We start from the raw sequence: 19,662 nt of genomic DNA on the forward strand, positions 1-19,662 counted from the left end.
TATTTGGGTAATCGCTCCTTATTTTGGCTGCTCTGTTTTGTTATCTTCGGTCAAAGATTCTTGAGAGCTGCCAGAATCCCAGTTGCAACCATTTTTTAACTTCTAGTTGCTAGACTGTCCATTCATTTAGCTACCCGAACCCTAGGTTGATATCTCAGACTCGGCTGGGGTCAAGTCTGCTTCACCACTGTGCAGACTTCTTTGACGCTAAAATGACCTGAAACCTTAAGTCATAACCGGGGCCTTTCCAGACCACCATTTCCTGCAGCTAGGACCTCATCTTTACATCATCAGACCTAAACATGCTTGCAGAAGTGCACCCCTGCATAGGAGTGAACTCTCCTAAGAAAAACAGCTGCATGACTATCTCCACACACTGAACCCAAGAATCTTTTTCTAATCCCAAATATTTGGTGATCCAGGATGGGTGGGAACTCTTTTTCTTTCTTGACCCCCAAATACTGGCTGCTACTTCCTATTTTATTTTATATTTCATAAATATACCAGCTTTATTGTCTTGAAAATCATTAAAGACGTTCCTATTTCCTGCTTGAGGGTTTTTGGTTCTTGGAAGATAGTTCAGATTGTGTCCAGTCTTACCACCAGGACACCTTTGGCTTAATACCATGCTTTAGCAAACAAATAATAAAGCAATCACTCTGACAGCTTGCATAGCTCGCTGTTTTCCTTCTCTAACCTTTCTTCTCCATGGAACAGTGCAATCCATATATGGACCTTCTGAGAATTTGGGTTGTTGGTAGGTGGGGAGGGGGGGTTGATCGCTATTTAGTGAGGCAAAAGGCACAATCTCTGTCAGAGTGAACCACAAGAGTCACTAAATTAACTTGTGCTTAACCCTCATTAGCTTGGCACAAGAACAGACAGGCTTTATTTAGAGGCAATGTATAAAACAGTAATAAAGTGAAAACACAACACAAGAAAAATCCCACACCAATTTAGAAATTTAGAGAAAAATCTAGTAAAATATTTGACACCAAAATGACAAACATCCAATTAGGAGACCTGGAGTAATGATTTTTAAAATGTTAAGGTAAAAACTAGCACCTAAATGATCAAAGCTGCAACAGTGGAACTCTTGATGCGCAAGACCTGGTCAAAGTCAAAGTCTAAGAATATGGCCGACTGCGAAGGAGTGCAGGTCAGAAACAAGCAGTGGCTCGTCGCTTACCTTAGAAAACATTCTGAAGAAAAAACTCTGAGAAGGTAAAAGTTCAGTGAGTAAGGCTTCAGGCGGTGTCCAAGGAGGGAGCGTCGTGGCTGGGGAGCCGCTAGATGAAGTCACATTAAATAGTTCTACGTTCGGACATAGTATCTTTTTTGCAAATCAAAAATCTTCAGCAGGACAAGGCAGGAGATTGTAGCCAGTGAAAGTTCGGGAAATACAGATACCCCTTTGGTGAAGGACCACTGAACAGGAGTTGCTGCTGTGGAGAAGCACTAAGGAAGAGCTGCAGCAAAGTCAGGTCAACCCCAATGCACCCTAAGTGGCTAGACAGGCAAGTTGGTCCTGGTCTTCTCTCAGCTCCCAGAGCAGTTTTTAGCCAAACACGTTTCAAGACCCAAATTTTGGATTTTGACTATCTGGGCACCTTTAACACCACAAATAAGTGAGCAGGACTTCAGGGGCACCACCTGGGGGTTCGGGGCTTACTCAGGCTGGATACACATGCAGGTTCATGATTGTGGGAGCCTGTTATGTCCCTGTGGCTCTGAACTGAAGGCCAGCAAACTAGTCTTTAAAGTCACTCCTGTAGTCCCGGGTTCAGGTGAAGAAGCAGGGCTCAAGCAGCAAGGCAGGCCTCTGAAGGTTCAAGGTAGGCTCCAGGCAGCAAAGCTGCCCCTCCAGGCGTGGCTAAGCAGTCTTGCAGAGTACAGAACAGGCCACAGCAGGAGACAGTCCTCTGAGAATCCTTTTGTAGGTCCAGAAAGTAAACAGAAGTGTGGGTCTGAGGTTCACGTTTTGACACCTGGTGGCTCCTTTGAAGTTGGAGTAGTAGTCGAGAGAATGTCCCTACTCAGCTGCCTGGCTCCACTGCTATCCAGTTGCAAATGGAGCTGTGCCCAGTGCCACCCCTTATCCCCCATCCTGCCAGTGATGGCCCTTTCACGCACACCTAATCCCTCTATTGTCTGGCTGTCTGGGAGGAATTTACAAAGTCCAGTTGTCAACTCCATGTGACCTAGGACAGGCACCAAATAACAAAGGGCAGGAAAATGCCAACTTTCTAAAAATAAATGATGATTGACAGAGTGCTGATAATATCTAACATTCACCCCCAGTCACACATCTGGGTTTAATACATCATTTCTTTGCTCACTATGCCACCCCAGTTTGAACCCAGCCATATACAAATCAGGCTTTACTCTGCTCACAATGGGAACAGTCCAGACGAACTGCCAGGCCAGGTCCTCCCTGGATTGGAAACGAGCATCCTGGGACCGATTTCGGGGTATCATCCCTCATCAGCCAGGTTGGCTTGAATCCAGTGGCACAGTGAGCACAGGCTCCACATACGGGCATATCCTTCCCTTCAGGGTAACTATAACAACACGAAAACTTTCCAAAAGTGGCATATATCCAACCTTTTAATTACAATGCACCCTGCCCTTTGGGCTACCAAGGGCCTACTTTAGGGGTGTAAAGTGCAATAAAATTAAGGTTTGGCAGGGTGTATATATTGCCAAGTCAATTGGAAGTTTAGAACCTCATTCAGGCTGCAATGGCTGGCCTGGGACATGATTTATGGGGCTACTTAAGTGAATGGTACAAAAAGTGCTGCAGGCCCACTAGGAGCAATTAATTTACAGTAGAGGCACTGGGTATATGGTATACCACTCTACAAAGTATCTATGTGTAAATTAAATGTGCCAATTAGGTGTAAGCCACTTTTACCATGTTTAGGAGAGTGAGCATAGCGCTTTAGCACCAGGTAGCAGTGGTACAGCGCACAGAGTCACAAGGCCAACAAAAAATAATTAAGCAACAATAGGAGGGGTGAAGGCAAAAGATTTGGGCATGACCCTACAGAGAGGGCCAAATCCAAAAGACCTCTTATGCCACAGTTGTTCTGAGTCCTTAGATGAGGCATACTAACTCCTCACACATCAAGCACTAGAGCAGAGAACCCTCAAAATCAGTGATTGGATTCTGTATTCCTTCTGGTCACTCCTATCTTCATGAGCCAGTCATGAACAATAATGTCAGTGTCCAAAACCATGCTACACTGTATAGGTCTCAATTTTCTCGCTGCTGCTTCCCAGCTATCTCCATTTGTTGTATTATAATTTATGAAGTTCCTGCACTTCATCTGCTGTTTAATACTCTTTGGTGTTCCTATACCTGCCTTCCAATCCACAGATTTCTCCAGTCTCTATTCGTACAGCTCTGTCTTTCATCTTGCTGTCTTTCCTCCACTGGTTACAATTTCTCACATTCAATTCACTGGCTTCAATGCTGCCTTTCAGCACTTTCTTTTTCATTCCAAAGAGATCTCTTTAGTAATTATTGTTTACCCATAAAAGTGTTCCTTTCCTTTCTCGTCACTGTTTCTAGTCTCTTCTACAGACATTTCCTCCAAGTGCTGGAACTCCTATGTTTTCTCTAGTATTTTTCTTCTATCTCAACTTTCCTTTTTTCTAATCCCTTCCTTCATGAATTCTCTCAGGTTTTTCACCAAGAACTCTAGTTTGTACATTTAAAACCCCAGTTCTCTCTAGTAACTGTTGCCCTACTCTAGGATTCCCTGATTTATTTCTTTATTCTTAGCCACTCCTATTTTTCTTCCCAGTAGTCTCCCGTTCCTCCTCTGCGGTCCTCATCTGTCCATATTCCAATATCTCCCTATTTTGCTTCCAGCACTCTTTTCCCATTTGTCATCTGTCTCTTTCCATCCTCTCAGTGGTAGTCTCCAATCTCACCCCCTTAATGTAAAGTTGTCTCCACTCTCTCCTCTTTTTCCTCAGCTCTCTCTAGCACATCTCTCTTCAGCTGTCCACGGTCTTCCCTCTCCTGGATTATCTCTCAGCAATATTCAGTGTCAGTCGCTTCCACTGTTTTCTAACCCAACTCCTGATAATATCAGTCATTATTTCTTCTGTCCTCTCCAGGCTCCCGATGGTGCAGCTCAACTTGTCAAGGTATGTTGATCTATATGGATTTGTTTTAGTAAAAATGTGAGGCACCATCATGATATATGTACACTATGATTACTGAATTGTAAATACTCGTAAATGATTCCTACCTACAAAGGAATAACTGTGGAAGGAGCAGGCATATTTAAGAAACAAAAAGCTGTTGCTGCATATTATGCATATTATGCTACATTCACTTCAATTTCACACTTCTTTTATACTTGTTCTACTATGCAGTAAGCAGATGACAGGACACACGGAGCTATGCAGCTAACAAGCAGGTGCCTAGCTCTTCTCATCAGAAGAATGTGAAAAGGAATTGAAGAAAAGCTTTAATTTCTGCCAGTGCATTGAATTGTGGCTGTGCATAGTTGATCCAAAAGATCGCAGCAAGAACAATGGCTATTTCAAAAGCCTTCATTCCCCATTTCTGAATAATCCAGATATCTAATACTAGATGGCACTATTGCTCATTTCAAGGATCGCATGCAACTGACTGACATATCTCTTGATGTGTCCTATTTGTTCCTGAATGCTGAGTGAAGTGTTAGGTGTGCAAGAAGAACATTTTGACCCAACTATGGCACAAACTTCCTCCTTAGCAGCGAAGACAGACTCCAGGGCCAAATCAAACTTGCATTTATTTACCCCTGCTTGGCTTCATTTAATCAATGCAACCTTTTCTCAGGGAATTTATCACAACCACCAAACACTAGTCTCCCAACTGAGTGTCAGCTTGTTCCTTCATTCTGTTCAGGATGACTGTTGAATACTTTGACTAGGGGCGTGGCCAAGCTGCCGGCCAAGATGGCTGCGCGGCTTTGAAGCTCTGCCAACCGACTCAGCTACACCACATCATCCCCCGCAATTATGGCAGCTGCCTCCCCAGACCAGACATCACTGAGTTGCCTGCACATGGAGGTCTGCCCAGATGTGGAAGCGGTGCCCCCGTGGTGGTGAACGGGCAAACGGCACATACTGGGTGGCGCGCATGGGGACCATTAGAGGCGGTGAGTGCACCGGGTGCACGTTTGAGCCACTGTCTTGCTCACCCCTCCCTTTCACGCCGTTCGGCATGAGCGGGTGCGACCACCCTCAGCTGCCCCCTGAGGCACTGCACTCGCTCCCGCCCCATCCCTAAGGACCCGCGGGTGAGCCTGGGATGTGCCCATTTGGCCGTTGAGGGCCGTGGCGCAGGTGAAAGTCAAGAGGTGACCTACTGCCTCCTGCGCCCGGTTGGCTCCCGGCATGTCCCCGCTGCCGTCCAGCCCTCCGCAGCGCGGCCAGAGGCAACTTTGACTCCACGCCCGGCCTCCTCCCACAGCAAGACACCAGCCGCAACCTGACCGCCCACTGCGCCATTAAGGAGTGAGCCGCCCTCCGCGCTGCTATAGAGGCCCGCATTACACTGACAGCGCCCCTCAATTCATGCACTGCTGACCCCGATCTGCCCCTGAGGAGTGCCTTGTTTTCCCAGAACACTGCATCCGGTGGACAGACGCATTTGCCTTCAGAGCTCACTGGTCTCTACCCGTCACGGAGCCTGGCCAGTCCCCTGCACACATCAGTGGAGGCGGTTTTGTACCGCTGAGCCTTGCCTTAGATCCGTCCTTGGCAGGATCCTGCAGTCCTGAGCGGCAGGCCCGCTCCCCAGGTCACCGGCAACTCTCCGTACCAGGTGCCATAAGAAACACTCCAATACCCACCATATAGTGTGACAGGCTCCTTGTTCTCTCTTGCTTGGTCTGGCACTGCTCGCCTCCCTCCTTCCCATGCACGGCCTACTCCTCTGTGGCCTGGCACACGTTGCTGGGCTACAGCATGGGACACAAGGATCCCAAGCAGAAGACCCTTCCCTTTGAGAAGCGAATGGAGAAGGTTGCTGATGATGGCTCTACCATTGCGGACGCGGTACAGGGTCCAGACAGCATCGAAGATCCTACCGCCCCTTCAACCTCCCTGCTTCAAGAGATGAGAGCTGTCTTTCGTGCACTAGATGGGAGGTTCGATGCCCTTGACAGGAATCTGGCGACCTTGGGGGCCAAAATCCAAGTCCATGGCAGACGCCTGGACGTTGTTGAGGCACGTTTCTCGGATATTGAAGATGGCACTGCGCAATCCATTAAAAGACTGGAGCGAGTGGAGCGTATCGTCAAGGAAGTCGCAATTAAAAATGAAGACCTTGAAGCGCAAAGCCAGCGCAACAACATACGCATTCTGGGAGTACCGGAGACTTCCGCCACAGGACACCTTGACCTTTTTCTCGAAACTCTATTCTCTGACCTGTTTGGTAAGGAGTCCTTCACCCCCGGATTTGTGATGGAGCGAGCGCATCGTTCCCTGGGACCCAGGCCCAACCCAGGCTGTCCTCCACGCCCTATCATAGCGCGCATCATGAACTTTCGGGATTGCGACACTGCATTACGCCTCGCTAGGGAACGGGGAGACAACACATGGCAGAGCTCAGAGCTTGCCTTTTTCCCGGACTTTACCATCATGGTGCAGGAGGCCCGTCGCAAATACTATGGGTTAAAGCCACCCTCAGAAACCTGGGTTTGAAATACGGCATGTTAGACCCCGCAAGACTAAGAGTGGACATCGATCAGTAGGGATCTTTGAGAACCCTACTGATGTGCAAGACTTTTTGTCAAGCCTATAAGCAAAACAACAAACAGGCGGTTTCTGATGGGAGTAGACCCTCTCCTTCGTACAGTGGCTCTGAAGCAAGCATGGAACTCTTCTCAGGTTCCGGAACTGGTTGACTCTGCTACCTGGTTCCTTTATGTCTTTGCAGAATGATGAAGGGATGCTATTATTCACTATGTTTGATATGTTTCAATTAGCTGATCAGTTGTCGTGGCGTTGCCACCCCTCATGGTGTACACCTTGGGTTTATTTTTGGTCCAAGTGATGTACTGCTTCAGGGGTTTTGATTTCAAATGTGAAGTCGATTGGTATTCTATGTATTACTATCTGTTAGGGTTTTGCCTCACTTTTTTTTCAGTGAGGTTGAGTGGGGGGTGGGAGGGGAGGGGTAGACTGCTGTTGCATAGCAATTGTTCACTTTTCAGTTTGTACACTGTCACTGTTTGCATTTACCGGCTTGTGCCTGTATCTATTTTGCATGCCACATATCCTATATGACTCAGCTAGGCAATGTTGAGGGCCTCTCCAGCTTGTCCTTGATGTCCTGGAATGTCCGGTGTCTCAATGATAACCACAAGAAATGGCAGGTTATTTATTATCTGCTTCGGCATAATGTAGACATTGCGTTCCTGCAAGAAACGCATTTCCCTAAGTCCGACTTTGGCCACTTTGCATCAGGATGGGGAGCTCACAGATATTTTGCTAACTTTGGTAACTACGCCAGGGGCATGGCCATCCTCATTCACAAGAGGGTCCCCTTCAGTCTCCACTCAGTCGTCAATAAAAGTGAAGGTAGATACACAATCGTTGTGGGGACATTAATGGGTCATAGCGATGCGTTGATATGTGTTTATGCCCCGAATACAGATTTGCCAGAATTTTTTCATGCACTACAAGCCCAGCTTGCAAAGTTAGATCCTATTTTACTGTTGACTGGCGGGGACTTTAATCTACTCCCTAACCCTGACTTGGATAGCACCGCCAAATCCCATGACACTAAACCTCGTACTCGACGTGCTCTCCTTGACCTTTGCGACCAATTCTCCCTATTCGATATTTGGCGCAAATGCAACCCTTCTCACACTGACTACATGCACTTCACAGGCCACCACAACACTTGGACTAGAATCGACTAATGGCTTCTCTCCCCTGGCACCTCCTGCTGGTACCAGTCTCTTGTTACACTTCCGAGAAAGTATTCCGATCACTTCCCAGTTAAGCTACTTCTTTGGGTTCCACGACCTAAGTGGTTTGAGAGACAATGGCGCTTCCCTAGTCGTGCCCTCAATGATGACTTATTTAACGCTGAGGTACGTGAGGCCATTGAAGACTACTTTAAAATCAATACAGGTTCGGTCGACACCTGGGCGGTTCTGTGGGAGTGCTTTAAGGCATACATTCGTGGAGTTTGCATTGTCAAACATTCAGGGGTACTTAGGGTCCTCCGCACTACACTCACGTGATTAGAGCAGGAACTCACAGACTTGGACAATGTGGCGCGACGATTCCCCTATTCGGACGCGATGGGAAAAAGTTTGGCTCTCCTCTCTGAATACAGAGATGCAGCTGATCAAGAGATCCTTTTTTTTGGGTAAATAATAAACCGCACTGCGCTATGGCGAAGGAGAGCGCCTGGGCAGAGTACTGGCACAGATGCTTCGACCCCCATATAGCAAAGCCTACATCTATGAGCTCCATTCCTCCACCGACCAGATGCTGCACGACACCGTGGAAATCCAAGCAGAATTCCTTGCTTTTTTTTACAACTTTATACACTTCTAAATCAGGACAAGATCCCACGGCACAAGAAGCTTATCTCTCTGAAATTGCTTTGGTATACCTAGAGAGGGACATGTGGGACATTTTGGCAGAACCGATCTCTGAGGCCGATGTACTTGGAGCCATTGATTCCCTTCGTTGCTCCTCCACCCCGGGCTAGATGGCTTTACTGGGGATCTCTACAAGGCCTATAAAGACTTATTAGTGCCGCATCTAATTGAAGTGTACGCAGAATCCCTCGAGAAACAGATCCTACCCCCTACGCTCCGTGAAGCGGTTGCCATACTTCTACCCAAAACACACAAGATGATGGACGGAATGTTGCACATTGGCAAAACATTCACCCCCAAGCCTGGCAAGGATCCGTCATTGTGGGGGTCCTACAGACCTTTATCCCTTCTCAATTTGGATCATAAAATCCTCGCTAAAATTGTCGCCAATCGTTCCCAATTGATGGAGTTCATTATTTCGCTGGCTCAATCTGGTTTCGTTTCCCAACGATCAACGTCCTTGAATCTCAGGACGCTGTTCTCGGTCCTTCATAGAATTAGCCCTGAGGTCCCTGCCGCTGCAATTCTGTTAGACACTGAAAAAGCCTTCAACACCCTGGAATGGCCTTTTTTCATGTCAGTCATGCGCCGTATGGGTATGCCGGTGGGACTCATAGCTACCACGGCCCTGCTGTACACCCATCCCACTGCAAGACTTCGCCAGACTGGCACACTCTCCCGTCTATTCTCCGAGTTGGAGACTGAGAGGCCAGCAGGTCGGACGTCTACAGGAAATGCTCTTCCCTTTCTCAATTTATGATCTGACAAGACTTAGATGAGACACCCCATTTTAAAATGGAAAAAAAGGGTGGTAAAGAGGAAAAGGCATGAACCTTCTCCACGAAGAACAAAAGAGAGGAACCTAACGAAGTAGAGTCCGTCCCGCACATATCCCTCAGAAATGAATAAGATAACAGACTTCCTTGAATAATGTTAGAAACAAGAAGTTTGAAGTAAATTGAGATAGCGATATATATAAAACGCACTCTACGCAACAAGTTAAACAGAATCCATTAACATTAGAAGATAGCCATGAAAATACTGAGTGAGGATACAGAGAAACTTATGAATAACAGGCAACTAAAAGCACTATTCTATCTTTTATCCGAAAGTACTGAAGGATTGCAATAATATCTTTTGCCGATTGATTGAGGCTTCAAAACAGTACCAAATTCAGATGGTTTTATAATTGGAAATTGTTGTCCCGAAGAAGGTGACGATATTTTAGAACACCGAAACGCAGTGTCGACAGTCTTTTTTCAAAATATCTTTGTTTTATTATTATGTATTGTATATGTTTTTTTAATAAATAGCATGGAAAAGTGTTTTTAACTGATATGGATGAATAATGAAGAATGTACTGGTTAATAAAATAGGTTAACATCTTATTCATTTGCATCTGTGTAGTTGTTTCGTTTGACTGTGTAATCACAAAGCATTGAATTACTTTATTGTAAATTTGGTAACCTGCATAAGACTCTATCGCACACTTAGTCCCTTTTTCTCACATTGAGAAAAGAGAGGCCCAGGAGGAGATAATCTCTTCCTAATCAAATCAACAGGAGAAGGGAACTTTTGTTTTTTTGAGTCCATATACTCATCCCTTTTCAAAGAAGGGTACCTCCCACATGACCTTTCGATCTTTTTTCATGTCAGTCATGCGCCGTATGGGAATGCTGATGGGACTCATAGCTACCACGGCACTGCTGTACACCCATCCCACTGCAAGACTTCGCCTGACTGGCACACTCTCCCATCTTTTCTCCGTATCCTGCGGCACACGCCAGGGGTGCCCCTTATCACCTCTGTTATTCATACTTGCCATGGACCCCTTGATCCGCCACTTTCAGGAGAGGCATCTGCAAAGAGGCCTGCAATTTAATTTAGTTTCGCTCTACGCGGATGTCACCATCCTGTACGTTCGGGAACCCCAGGTGAATTTAGAGCGGCTCATTAGATAAATTCTCCATTTTGGGCAACATTTTGACCTTGGCATCAACTGGCGTAAGTTAGTTATTTTTCCCTTAACTCCCAGCACAACCCAATGGGACTGTGAGTTCCCTCTTGAGTGGTGCTCTAACTCTGTCAAGTATGTAGGCATTCAGATCCATTTAGACACAGAACAGATCCTCTGCCTCAACTATGGACAGGTGGTTGGGACACCTGAGTCTCAAGTGGAGCGGTGGCTACGGCTGCCTCTGTCTATAGCCGGCAGGGTCTCTCTTATCAAGATGGTTGTCCTCTCCAGATTTTTGTCCCTCTTTAACAATATTCCCATCCTTCTCCCTAACAGCTTCTTTTCAAAGATACAATCGCACCTTATACAATGGTTTGGGGGAGGCAAACTGGCGTGGGTTAGCTGGCAGGTCCTTACCCTACCTTATGAGAGGGGAGAACACGGAGTGCCGCATAGCCATCCATACTAACTCATGGCCCAATGTTGCTATGCCTTCACATGGTATCATCCTGACACCAGGATCCCTTTCCTCCACCCAGAAGCGGATTTCGTTCTCCCTGAACAGCTATCCACAGTCTTGCGAAATGTATACCTAGGGACCCTAATGATATACAGACGGTCTCCACCACCAGCTGGGCATGGGACAAGCTTAAACGAATCATCGGTGCCCCGATGCTGTATTCCTCATCTCTCCCTCTCCCCAATCCCTGAGGCTTCCCATAACAGGTGAGAGACTGGTGAAGCGCTCTTTAACCAAATTCGGGGTTATGAAACTGGAGGACTGTATCCTGACGGGCATATTTTTTCCTCTGCAGACGGTGGCCGATTTCACAACGACACATTCATGAACAGCTTTGTGTTGGGACGGATCCGCTCGGCTCTCCGAGCCGCGCTCCCAGGGTTTCCCATTGAACCAGATTTGTTCCTCCCTCTTTCACTAATCATTGAGAGTGAGAGTGGGGTACACCTTATATCTAAACTCTACAAGACATGCTCTGGGATGCTTCCAGTTAATGACAACACAATTCTTAGGGACTGGGAGGAAGATCTGGGCCGCCCCATCACCAACGAACAATGGGCCAAATGCTGTGCAGTCACGAAAGACATTTCCCTAAACAGCAGGCATAAACTGTTGTATTTTAAGTTTCTTCACAGACTTTACATCACCCCGGCCAAAGTTCACAGACCAAATCTGACTAGGCCTCACACCTGCCGCAAATGTGACGCCACACACACTTATTTTGTACACCCTACTTGGACCTGCCCCGCTTTATTATCATATTGGGAAAGAGCACACAAAACGTTAGGCGATATGGCTACATTGTTCCTTATTCCTACACCAGAGGTGGCTCTTCTGGGATATGTTGTGAACTTCCCCAAAAAAGTTAGGAAATTCGCAGCACTCAGTTTACTACTGGCCAAACATGAAATAGCGATACATTGGGGTCGCAGGACAGCTCCCACTTTACAAAGCTGGATGAACAGCCTGGCCTATTGTAACATCAACAGTGAGGTTTACTCTAGTACCCTAAAACGAAATATTGCAAGTTGTTGAAAACTTTACCTCTGTGCACCATAGCTATCAAGCTATTGCTACTAACTATTGTTAATTCTATACCACTTTCCCATTAACCTGATGAATCATCAAAAAAACATCAAAAAGTTATTTCACTTTTACTCAACCATTAAATCTGTGCAAAATCATACAAAATACAAAATGCATTCATATATATTCGTTCATATATTGAAGAGATCTTGTTTTTGCTCTTGAAGAAAACTTTCTTCTCAACTTTGATTATGCCCAATGCATTCCGGGCCGATGTGGCCCTTCTTCAGGGTATTGATTCTCTAAAAAAACATACATATGGTATTTACACTCTAATATGACAGACATATATACCAGTGATACATAACTGTGACCAAAAAATTAATACATATATTTTATCAATGTTACACTGACCCCACAGATTGTTAAACATTGTTGTTACATTCTGAATCATACGCCAAAACGCAAGAAAAGGTGTTCTTAGGGAAACTGCCACCAAAAAACCAAACACAAACCCAAGTGAAGATTAAACACCAAAAGACAAAACATACAAACCACTCACGAGGACAGTCTCATTTGGCGAGCTACCACACATAAGTTCCTATAAAAAGAATTTAAATGAGTCCTTCAACTGATATTAAATCATGACACCGTAAAACAAGCCCACAACCATACTTGTGTTAAAAACTGACCTTCCAAAATGCTGCTGTCAAACTGGAAATTAATTTGCTTTGCTCAAAACCAAATACCTGGAAAAGTAATACCAAAAAGTTGTTCGCCCCATATAGAAATCACAACGATTTGCTCCTCCAAATCCAAATGCCATCTCAATCCTAATGTTCATGAGCACAAGTATGGTTGTGGGCTTGTTTTTCGGTGTCATGATTTAATATCAGCACAGTGTTTAAGGACTCATTTAAATTCTTTTTATAGGAACTTATGTGTGGTAGCATAATCAAAGTTGAGAAGAAAGTTTTCTTCAAGAGCAACAACAAGATCTCTTCAATATATGAACGAATATATATGAATGCATTTTGTATTTTGTATGATTTTGCACAGATTCAATGGTTGAGTAAAAGTGAAATTACTTTTTGATGTTTTGTTGATGATTCATCAGGTTAATGGGAATGTGATGTAGAAATAACAAAAGTTAGTAGCAATAGCTTGATAGCTATGGTGCGCAGAGGTCAAGTTTTCAACAACTTGCAATATTTCGTTTTAGTACTGGTATGACCAGACAGCATGCCAGCCCCTGCAGCACGCTAGGATCAAATTTGTTAACTTTAATTATTAAAAACATTGATTAGGTAATAAAATTAGGAGTGCTCCTCTAGTCTTCCTTTTTCATTACTCTAGTCTACCTAGCTCTTCTCGTCCCAAGGATATTTGGGGTCCCTACAGGGCTTATGTGGAGTCCATTAGTCACTCCTCTGACTCATTGCTGGAACAGAACATCGTCCCTACTGGGGTCGGACAGACAGTTTTGTATTTCCTCAACTACGGATGCCCGGAGCGATTCTGGGCCTGGTGGTGTCTGGTCCCCTTGCTATGCATGTCTTGCTCTGTGATTGTTGGGTTTGGACGGATGTGCAACCTCGTTGCAGACAGTTGGAGGGTGTTACTAGGAAATGTTGGGGGGCCATAGAGAAAGTATTCCACTTTCCAGGCTGTTGCACTAGCTGTTATTTTTTCTTTGCTCGATGATGCAGGACAAATAGGATTTTGTATTGATATCCCATGATAGGCAGCACTTTCTATGATTGTTATGTCAAAACAGTGTACAACTATGATTCTATTGCTAGGATGTGTTAAAAAATGGTAAATAAAGATATATAAAAAAAAAGAATACTTTGATTTGGGTTGTTAAACAAGATATCCATCTGTAGTTTGCAGGTACTCAAGTCACCTTTTTTGGAGATCTAGATGAGATATCCCTCCCTCCAGTCTGATGGCACATTTTCGTCTTCTCAGATCCTTCCAAACAAGGAGTAGGGCATGTCTACTGATGTTTCAACGTCTGCCATCAGTGCCTCCCCAGGAATGTTGTCAGGTCCTGCTGCCCTCCTATTTCTCAGGGGTTTGAAGTCTTGCAATATATCTTCCATGGTTGGTCTGCTGCAGTCGATTGGTAAGCCCTTGTCATCTGGCTGTATAGCTGGTGGAGACTGCAGCAGAGGCTGATTCAGCAGTTCTTCAAAGTGCTTCATTGATCTTCATTGATGGCCTTCATACCCATGATTATCTTCCCAGCTTTGTCATCTTCTGGGAAGTTTCCTTGTTATATTGATGAGTTCTTTCAATTTTCCATGGCATGTTGATTCCTGGGCTTCTGTGACAAGACCATCGATTAATCTTTACTTGTCTGCACTTAGCTGATCTTTCCTTTCTTGTTGGTTTTGGTGTACTTGCTTTGAGATTTCACTTTTTCTGCTGTTTGGCTGGTGCTGACTACAGCTTTCTTTACATTTCTGTCTTGGATTTTGTGGACAATCTCAGCGGTGATCCATTATTTATGCTGGTGTTTCTTGGGACCCAGCACCTCCTGGCAGGTTGATATCATAGTTTTTTTATCTTCTCCTACTGACTTTCTACTGGGTCTTTGTCATCCTCCAGTTTTGCAGAACATGAAACTTGTTATCTATCCCCCTATTTTTGCCATTTCTGCTCTCTTCTTTCTATAGCCTCTCTTTTACTGTTGGCCTTCTGCCACCTCACTTTCCCGCCACTGTGTCCCCTGCGGCCCCGCCCCCTCACTCGCCCATTCGCTCCCGTACCCGCCTCCCAGATGCTCCTTCCTTCCACCTCCCCTTCTTAATGGCGGCTGAGCCACTGGTGTGCCAAATGCATGCCTAAGGTAAGCCTATCTGCGCCCGTCTGTGCCTGGACATGCCCAGTGCCAGACCTCCTGGCCACCGCGAGCACCACGACACCCGACACCGCTACGACGTCCACATCCTCCACAAACTCAACGCCGGCCGATCATCCACCTGCTTCTAGGCCCACCCGAAGCACACCCACGGACCCTTCTCCTGCCGAAGCTGCAGCTTCACCAGCCACCGAACACCTGCACGCCCTGCCCCTCCCACCAGGGCAGGTCACAACTATCTCAGATGCATACTACTCAACACCCGCTCCGTCCACAAGCACACCATCGAACTCTGGGACCTACTCGACTCATCCTCCCCGAACGTCGCCTTCCTGGCCGAGACCTGGATGAACCCCTCCTCGGCGCCTGACATTGCCATAGCTATCCTGGACTGCTACAAGATCACCCACAGGGACCGCACCAACAAACCAGGAGGAGGAATCGCCATTGTCCACAGGGATACCCTCAAAATTTCGACCAGCATCGAAGACACCCTCAGCACTGCCGAACACCTGCACTTCCAGATCCACATCAATACCAACACCACCCTCAGAGGAACCCTCGTCTACAGACCCTCCGGACCCTGACCACAGTTCAGCGACTCCATCACCGACATCGTCAGCACGCATGCCCTTGCTTCCTCAGACTACATCCTCCTCAGACACCTGAACTTCCACCTCGAAAATGCTAACGACAGCAACTCCACCATCCTGCTCGACAACCTCGCCAACCTCGGACTAAAACAATTCGTCACGACACCCACCCACTCGGCCGGACAACGTTCGACCCCATGTTTTCCACCAGCATCCATGTCACCTTCAGCCACACCACTGAACTCCACTGGACCGACCACCACTGCATCCACTTCTCTTTCAAAAAACACACCACGCACAACCACCCGCAGCGAATCCCCCACCGTAGCTGGAACAAGGTCACTAAAGACCAGCTAATCACCAGCCTTGCTCGAGACCCCCCAACTGACCCCACCGACACCGACACTGCTGCCCGCAACTTCAGGCAATGGGTCGACGACTGCGCCAACACTCTTGCCCCGTTCAAGAAACCCTCAAACAGACGCACCGACAGGAGGGCCATCTGGTTCACCACCGACCTCCAGGCATCCAAGCAGACTTGCCGAAGACTCGAGAAGAAGTGGCGCCATGAACAGACACCGGACAACCACGCAGCCCTCAAGAATGCCAGCTGCAAGCACCACCAACTTTTGATCCACCAAAAGGACCTCCTTCAAGGAACGCATCAACAACAACGCGCACAACAGCAAAGAGCTCTTCAACATCGTGAAAGAACTTGCCAACCCCAGCTCCAGCTCCGACATCCCGCCGTCGCAAGACCTCTGCGACTCCCTAGCACCTTCTTCCCCCACAAGATCGCAGACATCCACAACAGCTTCAACACCCAGATCCCCCGACAGCCACCAACACTTCAGACTCACTGCACCCCAACCACACCAGCCTCCTGCTCTCCTGGAACCAAATGAACGATGACGACACCATCAAAATCATGAACATCATCCACTCCGGCTCACCATCTGACCCCTGCCCCCACCACATCTTCAACAAAGCAAGCTCCATCATCGAACCCCAACTCCGGAAGATCATCAACAGCTCCTTCGAAACCGCACCTTCCCGGAGAGTTGGAAACATGCCGAGATCAACACCCTACTCAAGAAACCCAAGGCAGATCCTAAGGACCTCAAGAACTTTCAGCCCATCTCCCTGCTCCCGTTCCCGGCAAAAGTAATCGAGAAGACTGTCAACAGGCAACTGACCGGCTCCCTCTAGGAGAACAACATTCTGGACTTGTCCCAATCCGGATTCCGCACCAACCACAGCACTGAAACCGCCCTCATCGCTGCCACCGACAACATCAGGACCCTGCTGGACAACAACAAAACCGTGGCCCTCATCCTCCTGGACCTCTCGGCCGCCTTTGACACCGTCTGCCACCACACCCTATGCACATTCCTCCACAATGCAGGGATTCGCAACAAAACCCTGGACTGGATCACCTCCTTCCTCACCGGCAGAACACAGAGAGTCCTCCTCCCCCCATTCCGATCAGAAGCCACCAAAATCACCTGTGGCATACCCCAAGGATCATACCTCAGCCCAACCCTTTTTAACGTCTACATGGTACTGCTCGCCAACATTGTCCGATCGCACAACCTCAACATCATCTCATATGCTGACGACATCCAGCTGATCCTTTCCCTCACCAAGGACCCGCCACCGACAAAACCAACCTTCACGAAGGAATGAAGGCCGTCGCAAAATGGATAAAGAACAGTCGCCTGAAACTGAACTCTGACAAGACGGAGGTCCTCATCCTCGGCTCCACCCCCTCCGCCTGGGATGACTCCTGGTGGCCAGCCAAGCTGGGAGCTGTGCCGACACCCACTAACCACGCACGTAACCTGGGGTTCATCCTGGACTCAACACTATCAATGACCCAGCAAGTCAACGCCGTCTTCTCCTCCTGCTTCAACACCCTCCGCATGCTTCACAAGATCTTCAGATGGATCACCACCAGAACCAGAAGGACGGTCACCCAAGCCCTGGTCAGCAGCAGGCTGGACTATGGCAACGCCCTCTACGTGGCAACCATGGCCAAACTCCAGAGAAGACTTCAACGCATACAGAACGACTCTGCTCGCCTCATCCTCGAAATCCCCCGCCACAGCCACATCACTGCCCACCTGAGAGACCTGCACTGGCTCCCCGTCAACAAGAGGATCACCTTCAAGCTTCTCACCCACGCTCAAAAAGCACTCCACAACACCGGACCAACATACCTCAATACACGACTCACCTTCTACACCCTGAACCGCCAGCTTCGCTTTGCTGACCTCGCCCTTGCCAACGTTCCACACATCCACCGAACAATCACCGGCAGCAGATCATTCTCCCACCTCACCGCCAAGACATGGAACACCCTCCCCATCCACCTGCGACAGACCCAGGACCTGCTGACCTGCAGGAGACTCCTCAAGACCTGGTTGTTCGAGCAGTAGCAGCACCCCCATCCTCCCTCCCCCCCAGCGCCTCACAGGTGAATAGCGCGCTCTACAAATGAATGATTGATTGATTGATTGAAGAGTGACTGAGTATTCGCTCCTTTTCTGTGCTGCCTTGAGACCCTCACGGGTGAGTAGCACGCTCTACAAATGAATGATTGATTGTTTGATTGATTGAAGAGTGACTGAGTATTCACTTCTTTTCATTTTGAGGGGGGTGGTGTTACATCACTGGTGTCTGTTTGTTGGTTCCATCCATGCTTTCTTCAGGTTAAGCTTAGGCACAACAAAGTGATGGTCTGACCCACGCCATTTCCTCTCATCACTCTCACATCCTGAAGGGACCTCCGAAACATCTTGACAATCGAGACATGGTTGATCTAATTCACTGTTGAGGTCCCAATCAGTGTGGTCATGTCTCTCTCAATCCGTTTCTCCAAGATAGACTGGAGTCAGTTGTAAAACTGTTCTTTTTCCTCTTCTTTGCTGTCGTTTGTAGGTGCATAACAGTGGATAACATTCATGTTGATCCTCTTTTTCTTTGTGCGGAAGGTCGCTGTGATGATTCTGGGACCGTGGATTACCCATTCAGTCAGACGTCTGTTGCCTGCTGACATTACCATGATTGCAACTCCCTGAGTGCGAAAGGCGTTCTGGTCCTCGTGTACAGAATACAGCAGCATTCCCCCTCAAGCCAGTCTTTTCTGTCCAGACTGTGTCCCTGTGGTCCTGCTGATGCTACACAGGGCACAGTTGTATTGTTTTTAACTCTGTTGCCACGTTGGCTGTCTTGTTAGTCTTGTACATGGTCCTCGCAATCCATGTCCCAATAGTGATGGTCTGTGGCTTCAATGGTGCTCTGATTTTCACCACAAGGCATCATAACTGGGGAGAGGAGTTTGCCTAATGGCTAGGGCGCTCGATCTCAGACCTGGGGACCTGGGTTCGAGTCTCGGTAATGACGCTGAACATCCTGTGATTCTGGGCAAATCACTTAATCACCCCGGACCTAACAAAAAATGAATGTGTGTCCTCATGTAACGTAACTGGTGCTATGTAAAGCGCTCTGATACCTGATTGGATTCGGGTCAAGTTCGCGCTATATAAAACTCTGCAAAAAATAAATAAATAAATAACTCTCCGTGAAGAAAATTTCTCTCTCCGTGGGGCCGGGTTGTCTTTTGGCTGATGTTTCTGTAGCTAGGATGTTTTACATGGTGGGGTAGCGAGCACCACACATAATCCTTCTTTTGCATCTGGGCTTGGAATCAGAAATGGCATAGTTTAGACCTATGTTCAAAACTGTTTATTAATTTTTTAATGTAGAGATATGTTACATTATAAAATGCAATAAAAATATTCGTATGAAATTAAAACCCCAAAAGATGCTGGCCCAGGCAAATTAAATTTCATGGACATGTTTTGGTCTTTTGAGAGCACACAGAAAGATGATAAAATGGCTCTCTGTGCACACTCGAAGATTTGTGGTACAGGGTTTTCTACTTCCATGGCTAGATTATGGTAATTCTCTTTATCTATTTATCTAGGCAGTCCTGCTCATGTAATTAAGAAGCTGCAAGTTATTCAAAACACTGCTGCCCAAATACTGCTGGACCTGCTTAAAACACAGTC

The 19,662-nt window shown here is 47.0% G+C and overlaps 1 protein-coding gene across 5 annotated transcripts in view; it reads left to right on the forward strand.

Annotated features, from left to right (window-relative positions):
- The window catches only part of LOC146839631 (uncharacterized), a 606,426-nt gene that overhangs the window by 199,004 nt on the left and 387,760 nt on the right, over positions 1–19,662 (forward strand). For all 5 annotated transcript variants that reach the window (XM_085651721.1, XM_085651726.1, XM_085651724.1 and 2 more), the window contains exon 2: positions 4,129–4,158. In XM_085651721.1, the coding sequence (XP_085507847.1) occupies positions 4,129–4,158 (30 nt within the window). The remainder of the gene's footprint in view (positions 1–4,128; positions 4,159–19,662) is intronic.

This window comes from Triturus cristatus, chromosome 4_1 (genome assembly GCF_964204655.1).
Source record: "Triturus cristatus chromosome 4_1, aTriCri1.1, whole genome shotgun sequence".
Lineage (NCBI taxonomy): Eukaryota > Metazoa > Chordata > Amphibia > Caudata > Salamandridae > Triturus > Triturus cristatus.